The following is a 20,798-nucleotide window of genomic DNA, read 5'->3' on the forward strand; positions in this document are numbered from 1 at the left end:
ACATGGCAAAAACAGAGCCTTTTGAATCCATCAGCTCATCTTGCAGACAATTGACTTGTTAATCACAGGCCTGTCCTAAGTCCAAAGTTTGGGCTAAAAGTGTATTTGCAAGACTAACAAGAGTATAATCATGTCATGTGCAATGACCTTTAGCACCTCACAAGCCGCAGTCGTTTACTTCCTCAAAAACATCTGTCATTTTAAGCTAATCACAGTTTAATGGGAGGTGATGAACTTAGTGGCACTCCAGTCTCTCTCTCACCTCATTTAACACCTGATTTACTTAACAAAAGGCACATCAAAATAGGTGGTTCGGGTAATTCATGACATGGCACAAGTGGTGGGGGCGGGCCTTTCCGATGACATCACGACATCCAATCAGACCAACTCCTTGAATGCCCTACTCAAAGTTTGCAGTTGTCTAAACACTAGTTTGCTTAAAATGTATAGTTTTCTCCTTAGTGTGTGTACTTCACTGTATTTAGACATGGGATATCGCTTTTCAACAGTAAAAGTAAAAAAGATTGATGGATCTTTAAAGTCCTACTCCCAGTCTCCTTATCACCAGAATTTTGTTAGTATTTTATTTTGTGGGTATTTTTTACCCCCTTTTCTCCCCAGTTTCGTGATATCCAATTGGTAGTTAGTCTTTTCCCATCGCTACAACTCCTGTACGGACTCGGGAGAGGCGGAGGTCGAGAGCCATGCTTCCCTGCACTGTACAGATGCATTTTCTAGCAGACATTGCTGGAACACGCTGTGGAAGTAGCCTCGTTTGTTGTCCATGTTTTGCTCAGACAACAGAGACTTTTGTTTTATTGCACTTTTCCTTCTGTATCAGGAGGGAAATTGTCCAGCTCACACCCCTCTCTGTGCTGGGATGTGCCGAGAAACATTGAATGGACCAGTGTTCTGTTTTCCCTCTTGTCTATATAGTCTGAACTCTCTGCTTACGATTGATTAGACACTGGCCAATAGTAACTTGAAAGTGGTGTCTCCTCAGCCTGCCTCGTATCTATCACACATTTGTAAATATTTGGATGTTATTGATTTAACATGCTAGCTGAACATGTTTATTGAACGCAAATGTGGAGGCTTGCTAGGCTACATCAGTTCTTTATCAGAGTTCTCAACAGATTAAATTGTGCAAGCATGCAGGATCACATGTCCAGTACTGACCCTCGAATGTAACCAAACATTTAGGAATTTAACTCTGTTTCCACCCTTATCCAGCCACACTGGCAGGGACAGTAGTCTCTGAAGAAAATGAGGGTGATTTGATTTGATATGCACATTGGTGCTGAGAATACTGGTGCTGGGCTAAAAAATTATACTGAAATAAAGGAATGAGAGGCCAGTAGTCTTAATCATCATTGTGTACAAGAGGTGCAAGCATGTCCCTCAGTGACTGATGGTCTTGTGTTTTAGCTAGCCAAGTGGATGGTAAGCAGAGCAGGCTTCCCCTCCCCTCTGTCCCTTCCTCCCCTCAGTCCCCTGGCTGGTCACTGTTCCACTGTTCCCAAAGCAGCTTTTGTTCAGGCTTATCTGGTCTTCATGGCTGACATATCTCTTTGAAAACAAACTGGGTGCTTGTTTTTTCCCAGCCAGCAAATTAGAATGGGGGAAGGGCTAATATCTGCGTCCCAAATGGCATCCCTATTCCCTGTGCCATATGGGCCCTGGTCAAAAGTAGCGCACTAATAGGGAGTAGATAGGGTGCCATTTGGGACGCAGCCTTAAAGAGGGAGCATGTTTCCATTTCAGTGTTGGCTCAGTTTGAACTGAAGCTAGGTCTATGTACTGTAATGTTACTGTGCCCATGCCTTCAGTTCATTTATACTGTATGAGCATTTGGACTGGATTCAATTCTTTTGCTTTGTCTTTACAAAGCTACAGAGTTTACTACAAGGCCAGTCTAAATGTGGTCCTCTGTAGCTCAATTGGTAGAGCATGGCGCTTGTAACGCCAGGTTAGTGGGTTCGATCCCCGGGACCACCCATACGTAAAAATGTATGCGCACATGACTGTAAGTCGCTTTGGATAAAAACGTCTGCCTAATGGCATATTATTATTATTTAGACTGCTGTGTTTTTCAGTCATCTACGACTGCAACTGAATATTAGACTGTCATTTTGGTTTGATCTCTGACTTGGAAGTTGAAGCAATTTGAATAATTTGTCTTTGTTGTTTTGACCAACTGTGGTTGACTTTTGTTCCAGATCAGTGATGGTGGGTTATTTTTTGGATTTCTCTCCATTTGATTCATATTGGATTGTCTTAGAAATTAAGCTTAAGGGATTTCAATACGAATGGGAACGAAGGTGGGTAAACCACAAAAACACAAAATTGTGGCGCAGTGGTCTAAGGCACTGCATCGCAGTGCTAGCTGTGCCACTAGATATCCTGGTTAGAGTCCAGGCTCTGTCGCAGCCGGCCGTGACCGGGAGACCCATGGGCGGCGCACAATTGGTCCAAGGTAGGGGAGGGTTTGGCCGGCAGGGATGTGGGTTCGTTTCCCACGGGGGGCCAGTATGGGGAAAAAATAAAATACATGTATGCATCCACTAACTGTAAGTTGCTCTGGAAAAGAGCGTCTGCTAAATGACTAAAATTGGAAACCATGTAAAGGCATCTGGTTGTTTTTCCTGTCTCTTTTTGTTAGAAGACAGTGCCAGGTTTGGCTTGCATTGCATAAGGGCATTTCCATCAAAGGTCCCATGAGCACCAACATGGGAAGTTCATAGGAGTGTCAAATGAAAGCTAAGGGTCTATTTTTTTTAGAAATTAAGGCATATATACATTTTTCTGCAATTTTCCACCCCAAAAATTTGTCAAAAGCAAATGCTTTGATTTCTGGTCAAACTGATAGAAAAGGGGTCTTAGACAACTACCAGAAAAAGTCTTAAAAGGTATTAGAAATACATAAAAACACAATGTTGAAGTAAAAGACCCCTGCCAACTAATATCAACACGTATATTTAGTTTTGGAGAAATTAGTTGCCTTCTCTAAGTTTTTAAGAAACATTGCCTTGTGCCTTGTAATTCCGTTACCAAAAACCCACATCTTTAAGATTGTTTTCACATTTCTTTCCCTCATGAGGAGGGAGGATAATGAACGTTCAGAGGTGACAATTAAAGGTAGACCTACCAATTAGTGTTTTTACTGATATAGGTTTATGAATTATTAGGTGAATCTGTTACCAAATCTGAAACGGAATTACTGCAATTGAATTGGCAACAATGGGAAATCATAGTAGTCACAAACCAGAGTTGGGTCACCTGCTGCTGTCCTCCCTGCCACTGGCATTGTGTGAGCACAGTAGAGAAAAGTACAACACAGAGAACAGTACAGTGAAGTAAAGAAAATTAGAGTACTGTAGAGTTCAGTACAGTAGAGCACACTAGAGTACAGTATAATGTACTGTACTTTACTGAATATATCTACTGTTTTCTACTGATGTCCAAACATAGACGTCTATGATTTGATTCTGATTTGGTCTGGACCAACCAAATGTAGTCTTGTTTGGGGGTGGAACTCATTACAATAATAGCCAGTGTGTAGAATAACACCCAAATATGCAAAAGGATATTGCATATTTCTACCTTTTTGTGTACCTATTCAGGATACATCACCATGAAGAGAATGATATACACTACCGTTCAAAAGTTTGGGGTCACTTAGAAATGTCCTTGTTTTCGAAAGAAAAGCATTTTTTTTGTCCATTTTAAAATAACATCAAATTGATCAGAAATACAGTGTAGACGTTGTAAATGGCTATTGTAGCTGGAAACGGCTGATTTTTAATGGAATATCTACATACGCGTACAGAGGCCCATTATCAGCAACCATCAGTCCTGTGTTCCAATGGCACGTTGTGTTTGCTAATCCAAGTTTATCATTTTAAAAGGCTAATTGATCATTAGAAAACCCTTTTGCAATTATGTTAGCACAGCTGAAAACTGTTGTGCTGATTAAAGACGCAATAAAACTGGCCTTCTTGAGACTAGTTGAGTATCTGGAGCATCAGCAATTGTGGGTTCGATTACAGGCTCAAAATGGCCAGAAACAAATAACTTTCTTCTGAAACTCGTCAGTCTATTCTTGTTCTGAGAAATGAAGGCTATTCCATGCGAGAAATTGCCAAGAAACTGAAGATCTCATACAATGCTGTGTACTACTCCCTTCACAGAACAGCGCAAACTGTCTCTAACCAGAATAGAAAGAGGAGTGGGGGGCCCCGGTGCACAACTGAGCAAGAGGACAAATACATTAGTGTCTAGTTTGAGAAACAGACGCCTCACAGGTCCTCAACTGGCACCTTCATTAAATAGTAACCGCAAAACACCAGTCTCAACATCAACAGTGAAGAGGCGACTCCGGGATGCTGACCTTCTAGGCAGAGTTGCAAAGAAAAAGCCATATCTCAGACTGGCCAATAAAAAGAAAAGATTAAGATGGGCAAAAGAACACAGACAATGGACTGGAATGCAAATAGTCTGGGTAGCAATTTGATTAGATGTTCAGGAGTCTTATAGCTTGGGGGTAGAAGCTGTTTAGAAGCCTCTTAGACCTAGACTTGGTGCTCCGGTACCGCTTGCCGTGCGGTAGCAGAGAGAACAGTCTATGACTAGGGTGGCTGGAATCTTTGACAATTTTTAGGGGCTTCCTCTGACACCGCCTGGTATAGAGGTCCTGGATGGCAGGAAGCTTGGCCCCAGTGATGTACTGGGCCGAACGCACTACCCTCTGTAGTGCCTTGCGGTAGGAGGCCGAGCAGTTGCCATACCAGGCAGTGATGCAACCAGTCAGGATGCTATCGATGGTGCAGCTGTAGAACCTTTTCAGGATCTGAGGACGCATGCCAAATCTTTTCAGTCTCCTTAGGGGGAATAGGTTTTGTTGTGCCCTCTTCACAACTGTCTTGGTGTGTTTGGACCATGTTAGTTTGTTGGTGATGTGGACACCAAGGAACTTGAAGCTCTCAACCTGCTCCACTACAGCCCGTCTGAGAATGGGTGCATGCTCGGTCCTCTTCTTTTTCCTGTAGTCCACAATCATCTCCTTTGTCTTGATCACGTTGAGGGAGAGGTTGTTGTCCTGGCACCACACGGCCAGGTCTCTGACCCCCTCCCTATAGGCTGTCTCGTCGTTACCGGTGATCAGGCCTACCACTGTTGTGTCATCGGCAAACTTAATGATGGTGTTGGAGTCGTGCCTGGCCATGCAGTCATGAGTAAACAGGGAGTACAGGAGGGGACTGAGCACGCACCCCTGAGGGGCCCCCGTGTTGAGGATCAGCGTGGCGGATGTCTTGTTACCTACCCGTACCACCTGGGGGTGGCCCGTCAGGAAGTCCAGGATCCAGTTGCAGAGGGAGGTGTTTAGTCCCAGGGTCCCTAGCTTAGTGATGAGCTTTGAGGGCACTATGGTGTTGAACGCTGAGCTGTAGTCAATTAATAGCATTCTCACATAGGTGTTCCTTTTGTCCAGGTGTGAAAGGGCAGTGTGGAGCGCAATCGAGATTGCATCATCTTTGGATCTGTTGGGGCGGTATGCAAATTGGAGTGGGTCTAGGGTTTCTGAGATAATGGTGTTGATGTGTGCCATGACCAGCCTTTCAAAGCACTTCATGGCTACAGACGTGAGTGCTACGGGTCGGTAGTCATTTAGGCAGGTTATCTTGGTGTTCTTGGGTACAGGGACTATGGTGGTCTGCTTGAAACATGTTGATATTACAGACTCAGTCAGGGAGAGGTTGAAAATGTCAGTGAAGACGCTTGCCAGTTGGTCAGCGCATGCTCAGAGTACACGTCCTGGTAATCCGTCTGGCCCTGCAGCCTTGTGAATGTTGACCTGTTTAAAGGTCTTGCTCACATCGGCTACGTAGAGCGTGATCACACAGTCATCCGGAACAGCTGATGCTCTCATGCATGTTTCAGTGTTACTTGCCTCGAAGCGAGCGTAGAAGTAATTTAGCACGTCTGGTAGGTTTGTGTCACTGGGCAGCTCGCGGCTGTGCTTCCCTTTGTAGTCTGTAATAGTTTGCAAGCCCTGCCACATCCGACGAGCGTCGGAGCCGGTGTAGTATGATTCGATCTTAGTCCTGTGTTGACGCTTTGCCTGTTTGATTGTTCGTCGGAGGGCATAGCGGGATTTTTATAAGCTTCCGGGTTAGAGTCCCGCTCCTTGAAAGCGGCAGTTCTACCCTTTAGCTCAGTGTGGATGTTGCCTGTAATCCATGGCTTCTGGTTGGGGTATGTACGTACAGTCACTGTGGGGACGATGTCATCGATGCACTTATTGATGAAGCCAGTGACTGATGTGGTGTACTCCTCAATGCCATCGAAAGAATCCTGGAACATATTCCAGTCTGTGCTAGCAAAACAGTCCTGTAGCTTAGCATCATCTGACCACTTTTTTATTGACCGAGTCACTGGTGCTTCCTGCTTTAGTTATTGATTGTAAGCAGGAATCGGGAGGATAGAATTATGGTCAGATTTGCCAAATGGAGGGAGTGTGGAGTAAAGGTGGTCTAGAGTTTTTCTTTCTCTGTGGTTGCACATTTAACACGCTGGTAGAAATGAGGTAAAACGGATTTAAGCTTCCCTGCATTAAAGTCCCCGGCCACTAGGAGCGCACATTCTTTCTGCAGATATCTTTGAATCTTAATGTGGAGTAGATATTTAAAGCTGTAATATATAACTTTTTGGGCGACCAGACCAAATTCACATAGACATTTGAGTTATAGATCTGTAGTTCTCATTGAAAACAAGTCTAAGAAGCGGTAGATATGTTCTATGTGCTTTATTTCTATGCTTTCCTTTAAGTTTAGTTTGAGTCTTTTTTTACTTTTACCAGCTTCAAACAGATGAAAATACAATCTTTTTGGCTATTGAAAATATACACTGCTCAAAAAAATAAAGGGAACACTAAAATAACACATCCTAGATCTGAATGAATGAAATAATCTTATTAAATACTTTTTTCTTTACATAGTTGAATATGCTGACAACAAAATCACAAAAAAATTATCAATGGAAATCAAATTTATCAACCCATGGAGGTCTGGATTTGGAGTCACCCTCAAAATTAAAGTGGAAAACCACACTACAGGCTGATCCAACTTTGATGTAATGTCCTTAAAACAAGTCAAAATGAGGCTCAGTAGTGTGTGTGGCCTCCACGTGCCTGTATGACCTCCCTACAACGCCTGGGCATGCTCCTGATGAGGTGACGGATGGTCTCCTGAGGGATCTCCTCCCACACCTGGACTAAAGCATCCACCAACTCCTGGACAGTCTGTGGTGTAACGTGGCGTTGGTGGATGGAGCGAGACATGATGTCCCAGATGTGCTCAATTGGATTCAGGTCTGGGGAACGGGCGGGCCAGTCCATAGCATCAATGCCTTCCTCTTGCAGGAACTGCTGACACACTCCAGCCACATGAGGTCTAGCATTGTCTTGCATTAGGAGGAACCCAGGGCCAACCGCACCAGCATATGGTCTCACAAGGGGTCTGAGGATCTCATCTCGGTACCTAATGGCAGTCAGGCTACCTCTGGCGAGCACATGGAGGGCTGTGCGGCCCCCCAAATAAATGCCACCCCACACCATGACTGACCCACCGCCAAACCGGTCATGCTGGAGGATGTTGCAGGCAGCAGAACGTTCTCCACGGCGTCTCCAGACTCTGTCACGTCTGTCACATGTGCTCAGTGTGAACCTGCTTTCATCTGTGAAGAGCACAGGGCGCCAGTGGCAAATTTGCCAATCTTGGTGTTCTTTGGCAAATGCCAAACGTCCTGCACGGTGTTGGGCTGTAAGCACAACCCCCACCTGTGGACGTCGGGCCCTCATACCACTCTGTTTCTGACCGTTTGAGCAGACACATGCACATTTGTGGCCTGCTGGAGGTCATTTTGCAGGGCTCTGGCAGTGCTCCTCCTTGCACAAAGGCGGTAGTCCTGCTGCTGGGTTGTTGCCCTCCTACGGCCTCCTCCACGTCTCCTGATGTACTGGCCTGTCTCCTGGTAGCGCCTCCATGCTCTGGACACTACGCTGACAGACACAGCAAACCTTCTTGCCACAGCTCGCATTGATGTGCCATCCTGGATGAGCTGCACTACCTGAGCCACTTGTGTGGATTGTAGACTCCGTCTCATGCTACCACTAGAGTGAAAGCACCACCAGCATTCAAAAGTGACCAAAACATCAGCCAGGAAGCATAGGAACTGAGAAGTGGTCTGTGGTCACCACCTGCAAAACCAGTCCTTTATTGGGGGTGTCTTGCTAATTGCCTATAATTTCCATCTGTTGTCTATTCCATTTGCACAACAGCATGTGAAATTTATTGTCAATCAGTGTTGCTTCCTAAGTGGACAGTTTGATTTTACAGAAGTGTGATTGACTTGGAGTTACATTGTTGTTTAAGTGTTCCCTTTATTTTTTTTAGCAGTGTATTTCACAGCGGTTTAGATGGTACAATGATTCTCTACATTCTCTATGCTTGTTTTAGGCAAACTATTTATCTTTGCAACCAGTAAATGGCAGAGCGATTTCTGCATAGTGCACCTTTTTACGTTTTTGGAAAACGTGGTCGCATAAGAAAACTGAGGGAGATTTTACCATAATTCTGTTACCAAACTTTGCATCTGCACAGTTCTTTCAGTAAATGTGTTTTTGTGACATGTTCTGTGTAAATTGTTCAAAGTAGTCCTTGTCCTTGTTTTTTGTTTGGCTTACATTTTAAAGTGAAAAATCTGAGTTTGTAATTCTGTTGCTGTGGAATTGCCCATAAACCATTCATTCACATTCAGTAGAACAACTTTGTGGGAATTATTTAGGGAATTATTTGTTGTATTTTGCTAGTATATTTACTTATTGCAACCTGTCTGTCAATCTGTCAGGCTGCGTTCCATCATGAAGTGTTTGATTCTGAATCGGCCCTGGGCTTATTGACTTTGGCAGTTCTTCAGGTCATTGTTTGTGGGAGGCCAGGGTGATTCACTTATTATGATTATTGGCTAATTGAATTGTCGTTATGTTGTCATAACAGCACACACACACAGCCATGTTCCTTCCTAGGCAAGGTGGTCTGAAACTAAACTGCGTAATAAACTGTATATCCTGTACCTGTGTTTCCCTACAGTGTTTTGGGTGGGACCCTGAACTGTAAGGCATTCAGATTGTGGCCTGCAGACGACCAGGGGGTTGTGGGAGAAGACTGAAGGGAATAGTCCGTCATCACACTGGACTGGAGGGAATGCCTGAGAGATGTGAATCTATGAGTTACTGCAGCGCTACTGCCGCCTCTCACAGGGAACCTAGGAAACCACCACCACCCAACCTGCTGCAGTCAGCCTGGAGGTAAGCGACCACACACAAACACACACTGGAGGTAAGCCTCACCTCACCCCCCACTCACAAATCACCACTCTACTTACCTACTGCACAGTTAAAGGGACAGCTCACCCAAATTACATACCTGGCTCCTTATGTTAAAAGTAGTTTATGGACAAGTAAGACTACAATTCATGCTTTGTTTGTAGGGCTGCACGATTAATCAAATTCATTGTGATATTGACATGAGAAAAATCGAATTTCTTTGACACCCCCCGTTAATAGAAAAAAACTAGATCTACGGTACCTCCAATGAGATGCGCTAGACTCAATTAATTCACTCTCTACATGCACAGATGATGCTGACCAATCACAAGTGGGCTCTCACTCTGCATGGCATGCACATGCTGGCCAATCACAAGCGTCCCCGCTTAGAGCGTGCAGTTAGATGCTGGTGAGGAGAGAAAGGGCTTTACCAAAGACAGGTACAATTAAAGATATTTATAACTAACCCAAGATAGTTCATCTGTGGCGTTTACAGTGGGAGCAAAGTAAGCATAGTGGGCAGAACAAGCAAGTAGGTGGGCAAAGCCAAGAACAAGCTAGCGATATCCTATTGGCGCGTTGTAGCATGTATTTCTGTTAGGGAACGCCTCTCCTCTGAAGTTTGCGTGTGCACAAACTCAATTAGACTTTGCACTCTTTCTAAATAACAAAAAATAACTTTGGCAAAGCGTCAAGTTTATAAAACTTTGTGCACTGTGTAACAGATTCTAGTTTTGGGAACAAACATTTTTTGAGAATTAGCAGAATGATGGCCCAGTTTCACCTAGTTCCATCATCTCCAACTACCTGCGACTGGACTTCCTCTCACTACCATATTTGGTGGTGAGAAAACGTTCTAAACGGATGCTTCAGCTTGATAGCCCCGTGTCTGAGTTTTCCCTTCTGTCTGTGGTACAGTATGAGATTAAAATAAATCTGTCTTTACCTCAGTGTATCATCAGAAACATGAGTGCTAACGAGAACTTCGATTTGGTGCCAAAGAAGGGCGCGTCTTCAGTGGTATGGCAGTATTTCTGCTACAGGCAAACCGATGTCAACCAAATGCAAGTGTTGTGCAAAAAGTTCCTCGAGTTGTGGTGACAACGAGGCAATACGACAAATGTATTCAATCATTTTAAATAGAACCATCCCCTACTTTACCACGATTGCATGGTAAAAAAGTGCCCGATAGCAGCAAAGGCCATCAGCCACAACCAGCCACCTACGTTAAACAAGCATTGATTGCCAATGCATTTTGAAGTGTTAACACCCTACGAAAAAACATCCCGTAGACACATAGAAATAACTGAGCCTATCAAATAGCCAAAGACATGGTTCCTATTGACACAGTCAGAAAAGACGGCTTCAAGAAGATGATAAACAAGCTGGACAGGAGATGCAAGATTCCACCTCGCACATATTTCTCCCAAGTTGCCATTCCAACACTATAACAAAATGAAGGGAAAAGTTTAAACATGTCGCGTTGAATGACTGGACCAGACTCCAATGTTTTGGACACAGGCTGCACCTTGCATTCGGTAGACTACATGTTACAAGTTTTTAAGGCACTTTGACTTTTATAATTTAAATTATAATAATGATTGAGCTTATTTATACATAATTACCACAGTCATAAGCTTCCTATTCCATCTGCAGCCTATGGGTGCCTGAATAAATAATTATCTTAGGTTATTTAAGAACTCATAATGGTAAAATAGAAATCAGAAGTCATGTTATTCATCAATTAAGTGTTGTACTATATTTTGATAATGTAAAATTTTTATTTGTTAATATGCAGGGGTGTACCCACCATATTTATTTTATGTGTATGTAGCAGTGTATATGTAGCAGTGTATATGTAGCAGTGTGTATGTAGCAGTGTATATGTAGCAGTGTGTATGTAGCAGTGTGTATGTAGCAGTGTGTATGTAGCAGTGTGTATGTAGCAGTGTGTATGTAGCAGTGTGTATGTAGCAGTGTGTATGTAGCAGTGTGTATGTAGCAGTGTGTATGTAGCAGTGTGTATGTAGCAGTGTAATAATCTTATCTGTAGTCGCTCTGGATAAGAGCGTCTGCTAAATGATGTAAATGTAAATAACAATGTTGGAAAATATTTGTGTCATTTGGTTTTGTATTCAGTTAGCACAGTATGTATTCATTCATATGATCTCATTATAAAAGTGATGTTCTCTACCCTGACACTTATTTTAACCAAGTCTGATGGAATTGCCAAGTTGTCACGCAAGTTTTAGAAAAATCGCAATTCATAATCGCAATTGCAATATCTGGAAATGAGATATTTGGTCCAAATCGTACAGCTTTATTTGTTTGGGGTTTGTTTACCTAGCCAGATAAAAGTATATTGTGTTTACCTCGTCTGTAATTAACTGCCCATTTGTTTATGACATATAGGCCCGTGCCGTGCTTCAGGCTGCCTCAGCCCAAGTTGCTGTAGCCCAACCAACCAGACCTGGAGTTAAATATTTTTTATAATAATCTGTGCATGATTGAGTTTGCCTGGCTTAATGGATCCATAGCGTAGTCCCAAAACTGCAAACCCTGCCCATACTGGTACTCCAGGCAGGCTAGAGCAAATGCTCAAAAGTATTTGATCGATTTCAAATAGTATTTGAACCCAGGTCTGAGGCCCACTAGCCCCCTGCCTCAGGAAGAACATGATGTGATGTTACACCATAATTGCAGCAGGCAGGCAGAGCCTCAGACTCTGATTGCTCGGTTTCGTCCCAAATGGACCCTATTCCTTATATAGGGCACTGCTTTTGACCAGATCCCATAGGTCTCTGGTCAAAAGTAGTGCACAACATAGGGAATAGGGTGCCATTTGGGACACAGCCCTCATGTGACTTCATTCTTTTGACTTTTGAAGTTGGCTCAGTTCCCTGGCAGCGCCCTATGCAGAAGAAGTCATGGACTCTTGAAAGAGAGAGAAAGGAAAAAGGTTGTTAAATTGAAGCTGCTCTCTTTCGCTGAGTTCAGGCATGAGCTCACCCCATCAGAGCCCATGACTCACCCCCCAGTCTACCCAGGGCCAGCTCTGTTGTGCTTTTCACTTCAGACCGTTTGTTTTCTTTTTAGGTAACGCTAAGTTGTACTTTTCCCTCAAATTGCCATTAGGCTGATGTGTGTTTTGGCACAGTCCAAGGCATTGAGAAAAGGCTGAGGAGGGTAGAGTTGGTGTAGGGGGTGTCCCCCAAATGGCACCTATTCCCTATGTAGTGCATTCATTTTGACCAGACCCCATTTGGGACGCAGCCTCAGTGTAGGGTCTGAGCGCTGCTGGGAAGGGGTAGTGTAGGGTCTGAGCGCTGCTGGGAAGGGGAAGTGTAGGGTCTGAGCGCTGCTGGGAAGGGGTAGTGTAGGGTCTGAGCACTGCTGGGAAGGGGTAGTGTAGGGTCTGAGCGCTGCTGGGAAGGGGTAGTGTAGGGTCTGAGCGCTGCTGGGAAGGGGTAGTGTAGGGTCTGAGCGCTGCTGGGAAGGGGTAGTGTAGGGTCTGAGCGCTGCTGGGAAGGGGTAGTGTAGGGTCTGAGCACTGCTGGGAAGGGGAAGTGTCTCTTCTGGCCTGGTTGTGTAAAAATGACTTACAGTGAAACTTGGCGAGCCAGACCAGGGGCCTGTTTAGGAGGGTGCAACTAAAACATTACAAAACATTCACATGGAAATATATAGTGTATAACAACATAATTCTGTCATCTAGAATAGGGAGTCATTTCAGCATCTCTTCGTTACATTTCTATCTGCAACGTTTCACCTCACTGAATAATACACTCCTGAGTTGGCTCCTCTCCAGGCATACACTCCATGTTTGCCATGACAATGAGTGACAAGGAGTTGGCATGACAATGGCACAGACAGACTGTTGCTCAGGCTAAGGGACATGGTGAATTAGTCTATATGTTCCTCAGTAACCCAGATAAACCAATCCCTGGCTTGAAAGCAGAGCCTCCTGCCTGCTTAAGTGCTGCCAAGACAGTGTTGTCATTGAAACCAGGAAGTGAAAGTTGGAGTATTGTGCCAGGAAGTAGTGCAAGTCTTCGTGTAGTTGTTCCCATGGAGATATAATATCAGCCATGTTGTTGACGTTTGTGCCACTCTTAACTTGTTCTTGTTGCTGTGACTGCCCCTCAGTACACACACGACCACGACGGAGGCAGGCAATGTGATACTGACCTGACATAAATTCCTTCTGTCGGTTTCCATAGAGCAGTGAGAACCCTGGGACTGGTGAGAGAGAAGAAAGGAGAGGAGAGTGACGGGGGCTACTGCAGGCCTTTCAAGGACACACAACAACAGGCTGCAATTTTTCCTTCCTTGGCACACCACTTTACACACTCACCAGCTAGCCAATGAGTAGATGAAGCCTACTTGTGCATCCCAAATGACAGCCGATTCCCTATATACCTTATGGGCTTTGGTCGAGCTTAGCGCACTATATAGGGAGCCATTTTGAGAAGCAGCCAGTGCCTTTGCTGTCCCCTTGTCGCCCTCTAACACCTCCCCCCACCCCTGCATGCCATCCCTGATTTGGTCACGTGAGGTGTCCCACCTCCCCTCCCTTCTGTCCCCCATTATCAGAGTTCCAGGGCTGCAGTGAAGAATGCCTTATATGCACTTGTGCCTGTAAGGCTGTGAAGGCTAGGGCCTGCCTGCCGTCTGTCCTGTCCCACTGCGGCTGCTTGAAGTCATGTCCTGTGTGTGTGTCTGACGGAGAGAGAGAGACAGTGTGTTTGTTTGTTAGGGGTGTGTCAGGGGCTAGGTCAGCTGAGAGGGCTTGTTTAAGAGCCCAGCTGTGTCTTGACTTCAGAGGCTCTGCACCAATTGGCAGGCTGGGCTGGGGGAACAGCAGAGGGAGGCTGGGCTGGGGGAACAGCAGCCCTTGTGTTGAGGTTTAATGTGACACGCCTTTCCATCCCCAAGAAACCACATACGTCCCAAATAGCACCCTAGTCCCTTTTTAATGCACTACTTTTGACCAGGGCCTATAGGGCTCTGGTCAAAAGTAGTGTACTATGTAGGGAATAGGGTGCCATTTGTGACTAAGACTGTCTGCAGTGTGAACAAATAGGGTCACCTGGTTCTGAGCCACCCATTCCAAGGCATGGAGCTCTGCTCCCTCTCCCTGCCTGCCTGTCTGATCACTGGGATTAAAGATATCTTAGATAAGCTTAGGAAGCAGGCTGCATTAAAGGAAGAATCCACCCAAAACCACCCAATCCAATAATTTACAAAATAACAAAAAAATGTGTTAAAGTATAATTTTGTCATAATGATAAGGTTGGTAGTAACATGAAAATCGTTGTGGAAATCTGTTGCAGCTCAGGTAGACTACAAAACCTGCAATGCTCTCTATGGGCTAGCTAGCTACACACAATAATACCAAAGTTAATATCAGCATGCTAGTTAGCCGTAAAATCATCTAAACAAACTGCACTCTCAATTTAGGAGTCTACAATCTCACCATGTTCAACCTGCAGATCTATGTGCCTCACAGTGGAGTCTGACATTCAAGAGAAGACAACCTCCCATGTTATGACATCAGCCAGTATTGAAATCTGACATATATAATAGACGTTTTCGCAATCTAAAAGTCATATTCCTATTAACTTCTAGTGTAGTGAGAGCATTGCTTTATCACAATGCTACATCATACCAGCCAAATTTCTGCCTGCTTGAACGGCAATAGCTCAGATGCACATGAAAGGACCCAGGGAATCGGTAGAACATCGCTCAGAGATGCACAAAAACAATATAACATTTTTAAATTGGTGAATCTTTACTTTAACAACCTCTGATAATGCATACGTGACACAATCTTACGCCAATATAAAGTAGGCTAGCTAGTCTCCTCTCCTGGTCTCCTCTCCTCCTGGCCTCCTCTCCTTCTGCGTCTCCATGCCAAGTGCAAAAACCTGCTCTTCAGTTTCCTCGGATTGTGTCGCGAATAGAACCCTATACACTACATAGTGCGCCATTTGGGACGTACATCTGTCTCCTCTCCAAGGGAACTCAATTGGACGACTTTTGATCCTGGACATTTCTCTGCAGCTGACCTGAGGCCCAGCAGTCAGTGCCTAGATAGAGGGTCATAGTTGTCCTAACGGATTTTGTTGATAATACATCTGGTGTCAGATACAAATATAATCACTAAAGCTGACTTAATTAGCTATTCTGCCTTCTATGAATATTCACTAACATTGCATCCTCCTGAACAGGCCCCTGGTCAGACGGTCACATCACATGCACCACAATAACTCATTAATTTCCTTTCTTCTGTTCCAGGGTTGCAGCCATGCATCTCAAGCAATACCCCAAACTGCAGAAGAAAGAGCTCCACCTGGAGTCCAGTCAAGACAGCCAGAGAGGCCTTCATCATGTGAGCCAGCAGGGTGTTCTGTCGCAGAGGACAGTGGGGGGGGTCCGCCGGGTGGGCCCGTCTAGCAGCGGGCTTGGCCAGGGTACGGCCTGCTACCCCCTCAGTGTCATATCCACCAACACCCTGCAGTGCTGCAGTAACGACAACAGCGGCTCCAACCACCACAACAACAGTAATAATATCCACGTCAACCGTGGTAGTGGCTGTGGGCTGCAGACCTCGAGGCTGAGTGAGTCCGAAGGGGATGTATTCCACAGTAGCGCCTCCAAGACCACCACCTGCAACACCCCCTCCTCCCTGCTACTCCTCTCCACCTCCTCCTGCACCACCACCTCTACAGGCTCGGTGGGCTCTGAGGACCAGGAGGCCTCCCTCAGCATCTCCTATGAAGGGGAGGACAGAGAGGGACCGCTGGAAATCTGGGCCGTCATCAAGCCCGGCAACACCAAGGAGAAGATCGCAATCTTCGCTTCGCCCCAGTGCCGTGGCAGCCTGGTGAACGGTGGCGGTGGAGAGCCGGTCAGGGAGGCCGGTGAGGACTTTGTGAGCAGCAGCCTGGGGAGGACAGTGTCTGTGAAGATGAAGAGCTGCTGGGAGGACGAGGGTGGCTCTGTGGCCAAGCGCAGGAGGAGGTCAGGGCATCAGGGGCAACACAAGGACCGAGACAGACAGTCATCCAGAGCCCTGGAGACACAGAGCCCACTGAGCCCCACTGAGAACAGCCCTGTAGAGGTGACCATCTGCCTCGGAGAGAGCCCCAGAGTGCCTGAGTGTGGGGAGGTGGTTGTAAGGGTGGGTGGGGAGCAGGTGTGTAGGGTAGAGGGCGAGGAGGGGAGTGAGACTGGGACGGGCAAGGCTCTCTCTGTGGTGGAGTTGGTGGCCTTCTTGGAGCAGAGAGCTAGCGACAAGCAAGTGGACTCTAAGCCTGTGTCTCTGCGGAGCTCCACTAGCATTACCTTATCCAGGGGGCTGTCACTGACCCAAGAGCCCCAGCAACCCAGAGCCCCAGACCAGAGCCCCCAGGGGACAGGTGAGGAAGCAGAGTGTGTAAAGGTGTCAGACATGGTGGCCAAGCTGGAGTCCGAGTGCCTGAAGCACCAGAATGTTACAAGGGAAGGGTCCAGATCTGGGGGAGAGCTCTCGCGCAACAACAGCCTCTCGCGCAACAACAGCCTCTCGCGCAACAACAGCCTGCGGAGGAGGGTGGGCCGGGTTCTACTGGCAGGAGCAGACGCCTTCTCCATCTCAGCCCAGCCTCCTCCACCTCAGTCTCCCACCGAGCCCCACCATGGACTAGAGGAGACGACCAGGGTGCAGCACCGCCACGCTAGTCCCTCTACTGGCTATCCCTCTACTGGCACCAGCCACACGGACAAACTAGTTCCCAGCAGCTGCCGTGAAGCTGCCCAGTTGGCTTCTAGCACCTCTGACTCAGGCTCTCCGTCTCACAGCGTGGACTCTGGGTGTGGCGCCTCCGTCGTCAGAGAGCCGGAGGAGAGCTGTGAGGCCCAGGGCCTGGGGCAGGGGCAGCAGAAGAACAGGGCTGTAGAGGCTGGGCAGGACCTGCACTTCCAGCTCCAGTCAGAGCAGGCCAGGGCCAGCAGGACAGACAGTAGTTGTAAACTACAGTGTAAGGAGCCCCTCCCAGGCATGCTGTTCTTCTCACACCCTCTGCCCTCACAGGCGGTGCTTGAACACACACTGCCACACACAGACAATACCCACACCCCCACCCCCCAGGACATGGAGTCCAGCCCTAAACCCACAAGAGACTCAGCGGAACCCTCCAAGACTCAGCCCTGCGACCCCGCTATCACCTCCCTCCTTTCTGAACCCATATCTCACAGTGAGAACTGGGCTGAGGAGGAAGAGGCGGTGAGTGAGGGAGAGGGGAGTGCTGTTAGCCGGTGTGAGACTGTGCCTTTCCCCCTGCGCCGCATGGTGTCTCACGAGTTCCTGGAGATGCGCTTTAAGATCCAGCTGCTCCTGGAACCCCAGCAGTACATGGCCTTCCTGCCTCACCACATCATCATCAAAATCTTCTGCCTGCTGCCCACGGAGAGCCTGGCCGTGCTCAAGTGCACCTGCCACTATTTCAAGTTCATCATCGAGAGCTACGGCGTTCGACCCGCAGACTCCCGCTGGGTGTGCGACCCCCGCTACAAAGACGATCCCTGCAAGCAGTGTAAAAAGCGGTACGGGCGTGGAGACGTGTCCCTCTGCCGCTGGCACCACAAGCCCTACTGCCAGGCGCTGCCCTACGGCCCCGGGTACTGGATGTGTTGCCACGGCTCCCACAAAGACACGCCCGGCTGCAATGTCGGTCTCCATGACAACCGCTGGGTGCCCGCCTTCCATAGTATCAACATGCCAATCTATAAGAAACCTAGGGAGGTCTCTGAGGAGTAGTGATACAGACAATGGGAGAAGAATTGACTTGACTTCTGTACGCTTTATTTTGTCTGAGGGCTGCGTGTCTGTGTCGCCATATGCATATGTGCATTTATTTGTGGGGAGTCTGAGGGCAACCAGGTTGCTGATACTGATGAAGAATCGCTGGATCTCTTCCTTTACCACTTCCCCCTCCCTCCCAACCTTCTCCTGACCCCTGACGTCTAACCCCTCCTCAGGTCCTCTGAGATTGTGAGCACTTTAACCTTGGTCAGAATTCTCAATCCTCAAAGGATTCTGTCAGGGTATTCTATTTACTTGCTTCAACGTTTTGGGTTAAAGCATCAAATCTGATAAGAGTGTATTGCAGAGAAAAGCTTTAATTAATCTTTCTCTTCAGTGTTGATGCTTAATGTGTCCCTCCTGCCATATCTCCTTCCTTATGCATCGACCGACCGTTACATTGGAATAGATACTTTAATCAAGGTAAAGCCTATCAATGTTATGCAGTGTACCCCACCCACAAGTGATTTACTCAGTGTGTTTATTATGTTGTCTAAGTGGATACATACATTGCTGCAGGTCCTCGGTTTATGCAAAATGTGAATCAACCCCATCCCATATTCCATATCCTGGTTGCATCCCAAATGGCACCCTATTCCCTATATAGGGCACCGGTCAAAAGTAGTGCACTATATAGGGAATAGGGCGCCATTTGGGTGGTGGAATCTATATCCCCACTCCACTGTATCAGGCTCCGGGCCAGAGAGGGTTTGTTGTCTGTTTTGGATCTGAATTGATTGGAACTAGTTTGTTCTGTCCCCGGTTGTGTTTACATTGTACATAGTGCTAGAGTCCTATATCAAAAACAGGGAGAATAAGATTGACAAGCAGCACGAATATCTATGACATGACTTGAATGCATTTATTAGCTTCAGTTTGGTAAAAAGAAAAACGTATTTACCCTGTCATGTGTATATTGATGAATAATTATTGGGTGTTTTTTTTGCAGTGGGTCCCAGATGTATAACCCAGTCTGTAATCCATACGCTTATTAGCCACTCTTTTTTTCTCTACCGTTTTTTTTATGTGTTGGAAATGGCACACGATTCGCTATGTAGTGCACTACTTTTGACCAGGACCCATAAGGCTCTGGTCAAAAGTAGTGTGTTATTATATAGTGCCATTTGGACAGGTGTTTGTTATTAATATCCCTCTTTTTATAATGCAGTAATTTCTTGAAGGGAACCATGGAAAATGTCACCTCAGTGTCGCTGTTCTTTACAATGACTAACTGGACATGATATAAAAAATATAAAAAAAATAATCAGGATTGATTACAAATGGGAAAATAATGGTCTCTTAAAGTAGTTTGCTCCCAGATATTTTTTTTTACTTTGTTGTATAATATTCCTGCTGTATTCTGTCTGTAAATGCATTTTACTTCAATAAAGCGCATTAATTTTGAGGTTTTAACTATCATACCCTACCTTTCATTCAGTCTCTTTAAACTGAAAGGAAGTGGAACTGTTACAACATAAAATTGAATGTTTATCTTTACTGAATATATATGGAGGGACTCCAGCCTTAAATGTCACCCCTTTCCATTTATCACATCTTGATGACATTAAATTGTCATTTATCACATCTTGATGTCATTAAATAACATTCAATTGTCATTTATCACATCTTGATGTCATTAAATAACATTAAATTGTCATTTATCACATCTTGATGTCATTAAATAACATTCAATTGTCATTTATCACATCTTGATGTCATTAAATAACATTCAATTGTCAATGTTGTGTTCTTCACAACTTAAGTTCAGTAGTGTAGAGCTGGTTGGTATGCTTGCCTTTCACTGGGGCAAGGGGAATTGGTTAGGGTCCAGGTGTGTTGGAAAAGAGCACAACTGAATTATAAAAGCAAAATAAATCTATGACTTCCTGGAAGTTGATATTTAGTCATGTCAAACATTTGAGGGAGATTTACCGCTTGTCAATTTTATATCAAAATTGCATTCTCCTCAGACAAAGGGTCTGGACTGTCCACTTTAAAAGGGACGGTGAGATAAGTAGGCAATGTACCAAACAAAGGGTGCTAATATTAACCAGGGTTGGACTAGCATGGATTTGTCTGCCTCCTGAAATGGTGTGGTCACATGCCCCCCAAAAAATGAATTGTTGGGTGCCCTTGGAATTCGTAACTAGGGGATGAAACAAGGCTTGGTAATAAAATGCATTAAAATATATTGTGGTGGCCAGTCGTTTTGATTTGAGCATTGCTGATCAACGAGAAGGATCATCTTCTAAATCTAAACTTGCTAGAGATCTCTGAAATCTGAGTACTAGCATGCCATGTGTATTTCATGTACACCGTAGTCTGCCTGCTATACAAAATATACATTTACCAGCAAGCAAAGGTTACTATGTTTACACAGCCTAAAGCTGATCTGATTGGTCAAAAGACCAATTAGTGAAGAAAAAATCAGAATTGAGCTGCCTGTGTAAACACAGCCTTCAACTATGTAACCTGTTTTTCTGTAAACTCGTTACAATAGTTTGGGGTTTGCAGTGCAGTTAACACTTATGCCCTTGAGTCCATCTGAACATAAATCGCATGAATCCT

General features: G+C 45.6%; 1 protein-coding gene across 3 annotated transcripts in view; it reads left to right on the top strand.

Moving 5' to 3' along the window:
• The window catches only part of LOC121544692 (F-box only protein 34), a 30,193-nt gene extending 10,546 nt beyond the window's left edge, over window positions 1-19,647 (top strand). For 2 of the 3 annotated variants that reach the window (XM_041854761.2, XM_041854762.2), the window contains exons 2-3: window positions 9,150-9,367; window positions 15,683-19,647. In XM_041854761.2, the coding sequence (XP_041710695.1) occupies window positions 9,264-9,367; window positions 15,683-18,185 (2,607 nt within the window). In that variant the 5' untranslated portion in view covers window positions 9,150-9,263 and the 3' untranslated portion in view covers window positions 18,186-19,647. The other variant, XR_005996142.2, reaches the window with a different exon arrangement.
• Window positions 19,648-20,798: the final 1,151 nt, after the last annotated feature.

Source organism: Coregonus clupeaformis, chromosome 29, assembly GCF_020615455.1.
Source record: "Coregonus clupeaformis isolate EN_2021a chromosome 29, ASM2061545v1, whole genome shotgun sequence".
NCBI classification, from domain to species: Eukaryota; Metazoa; Chordata; class Actinopteri; order Salmoniformes; family Salmonidae; genus Coregonus; species Coregonus clupeaformis.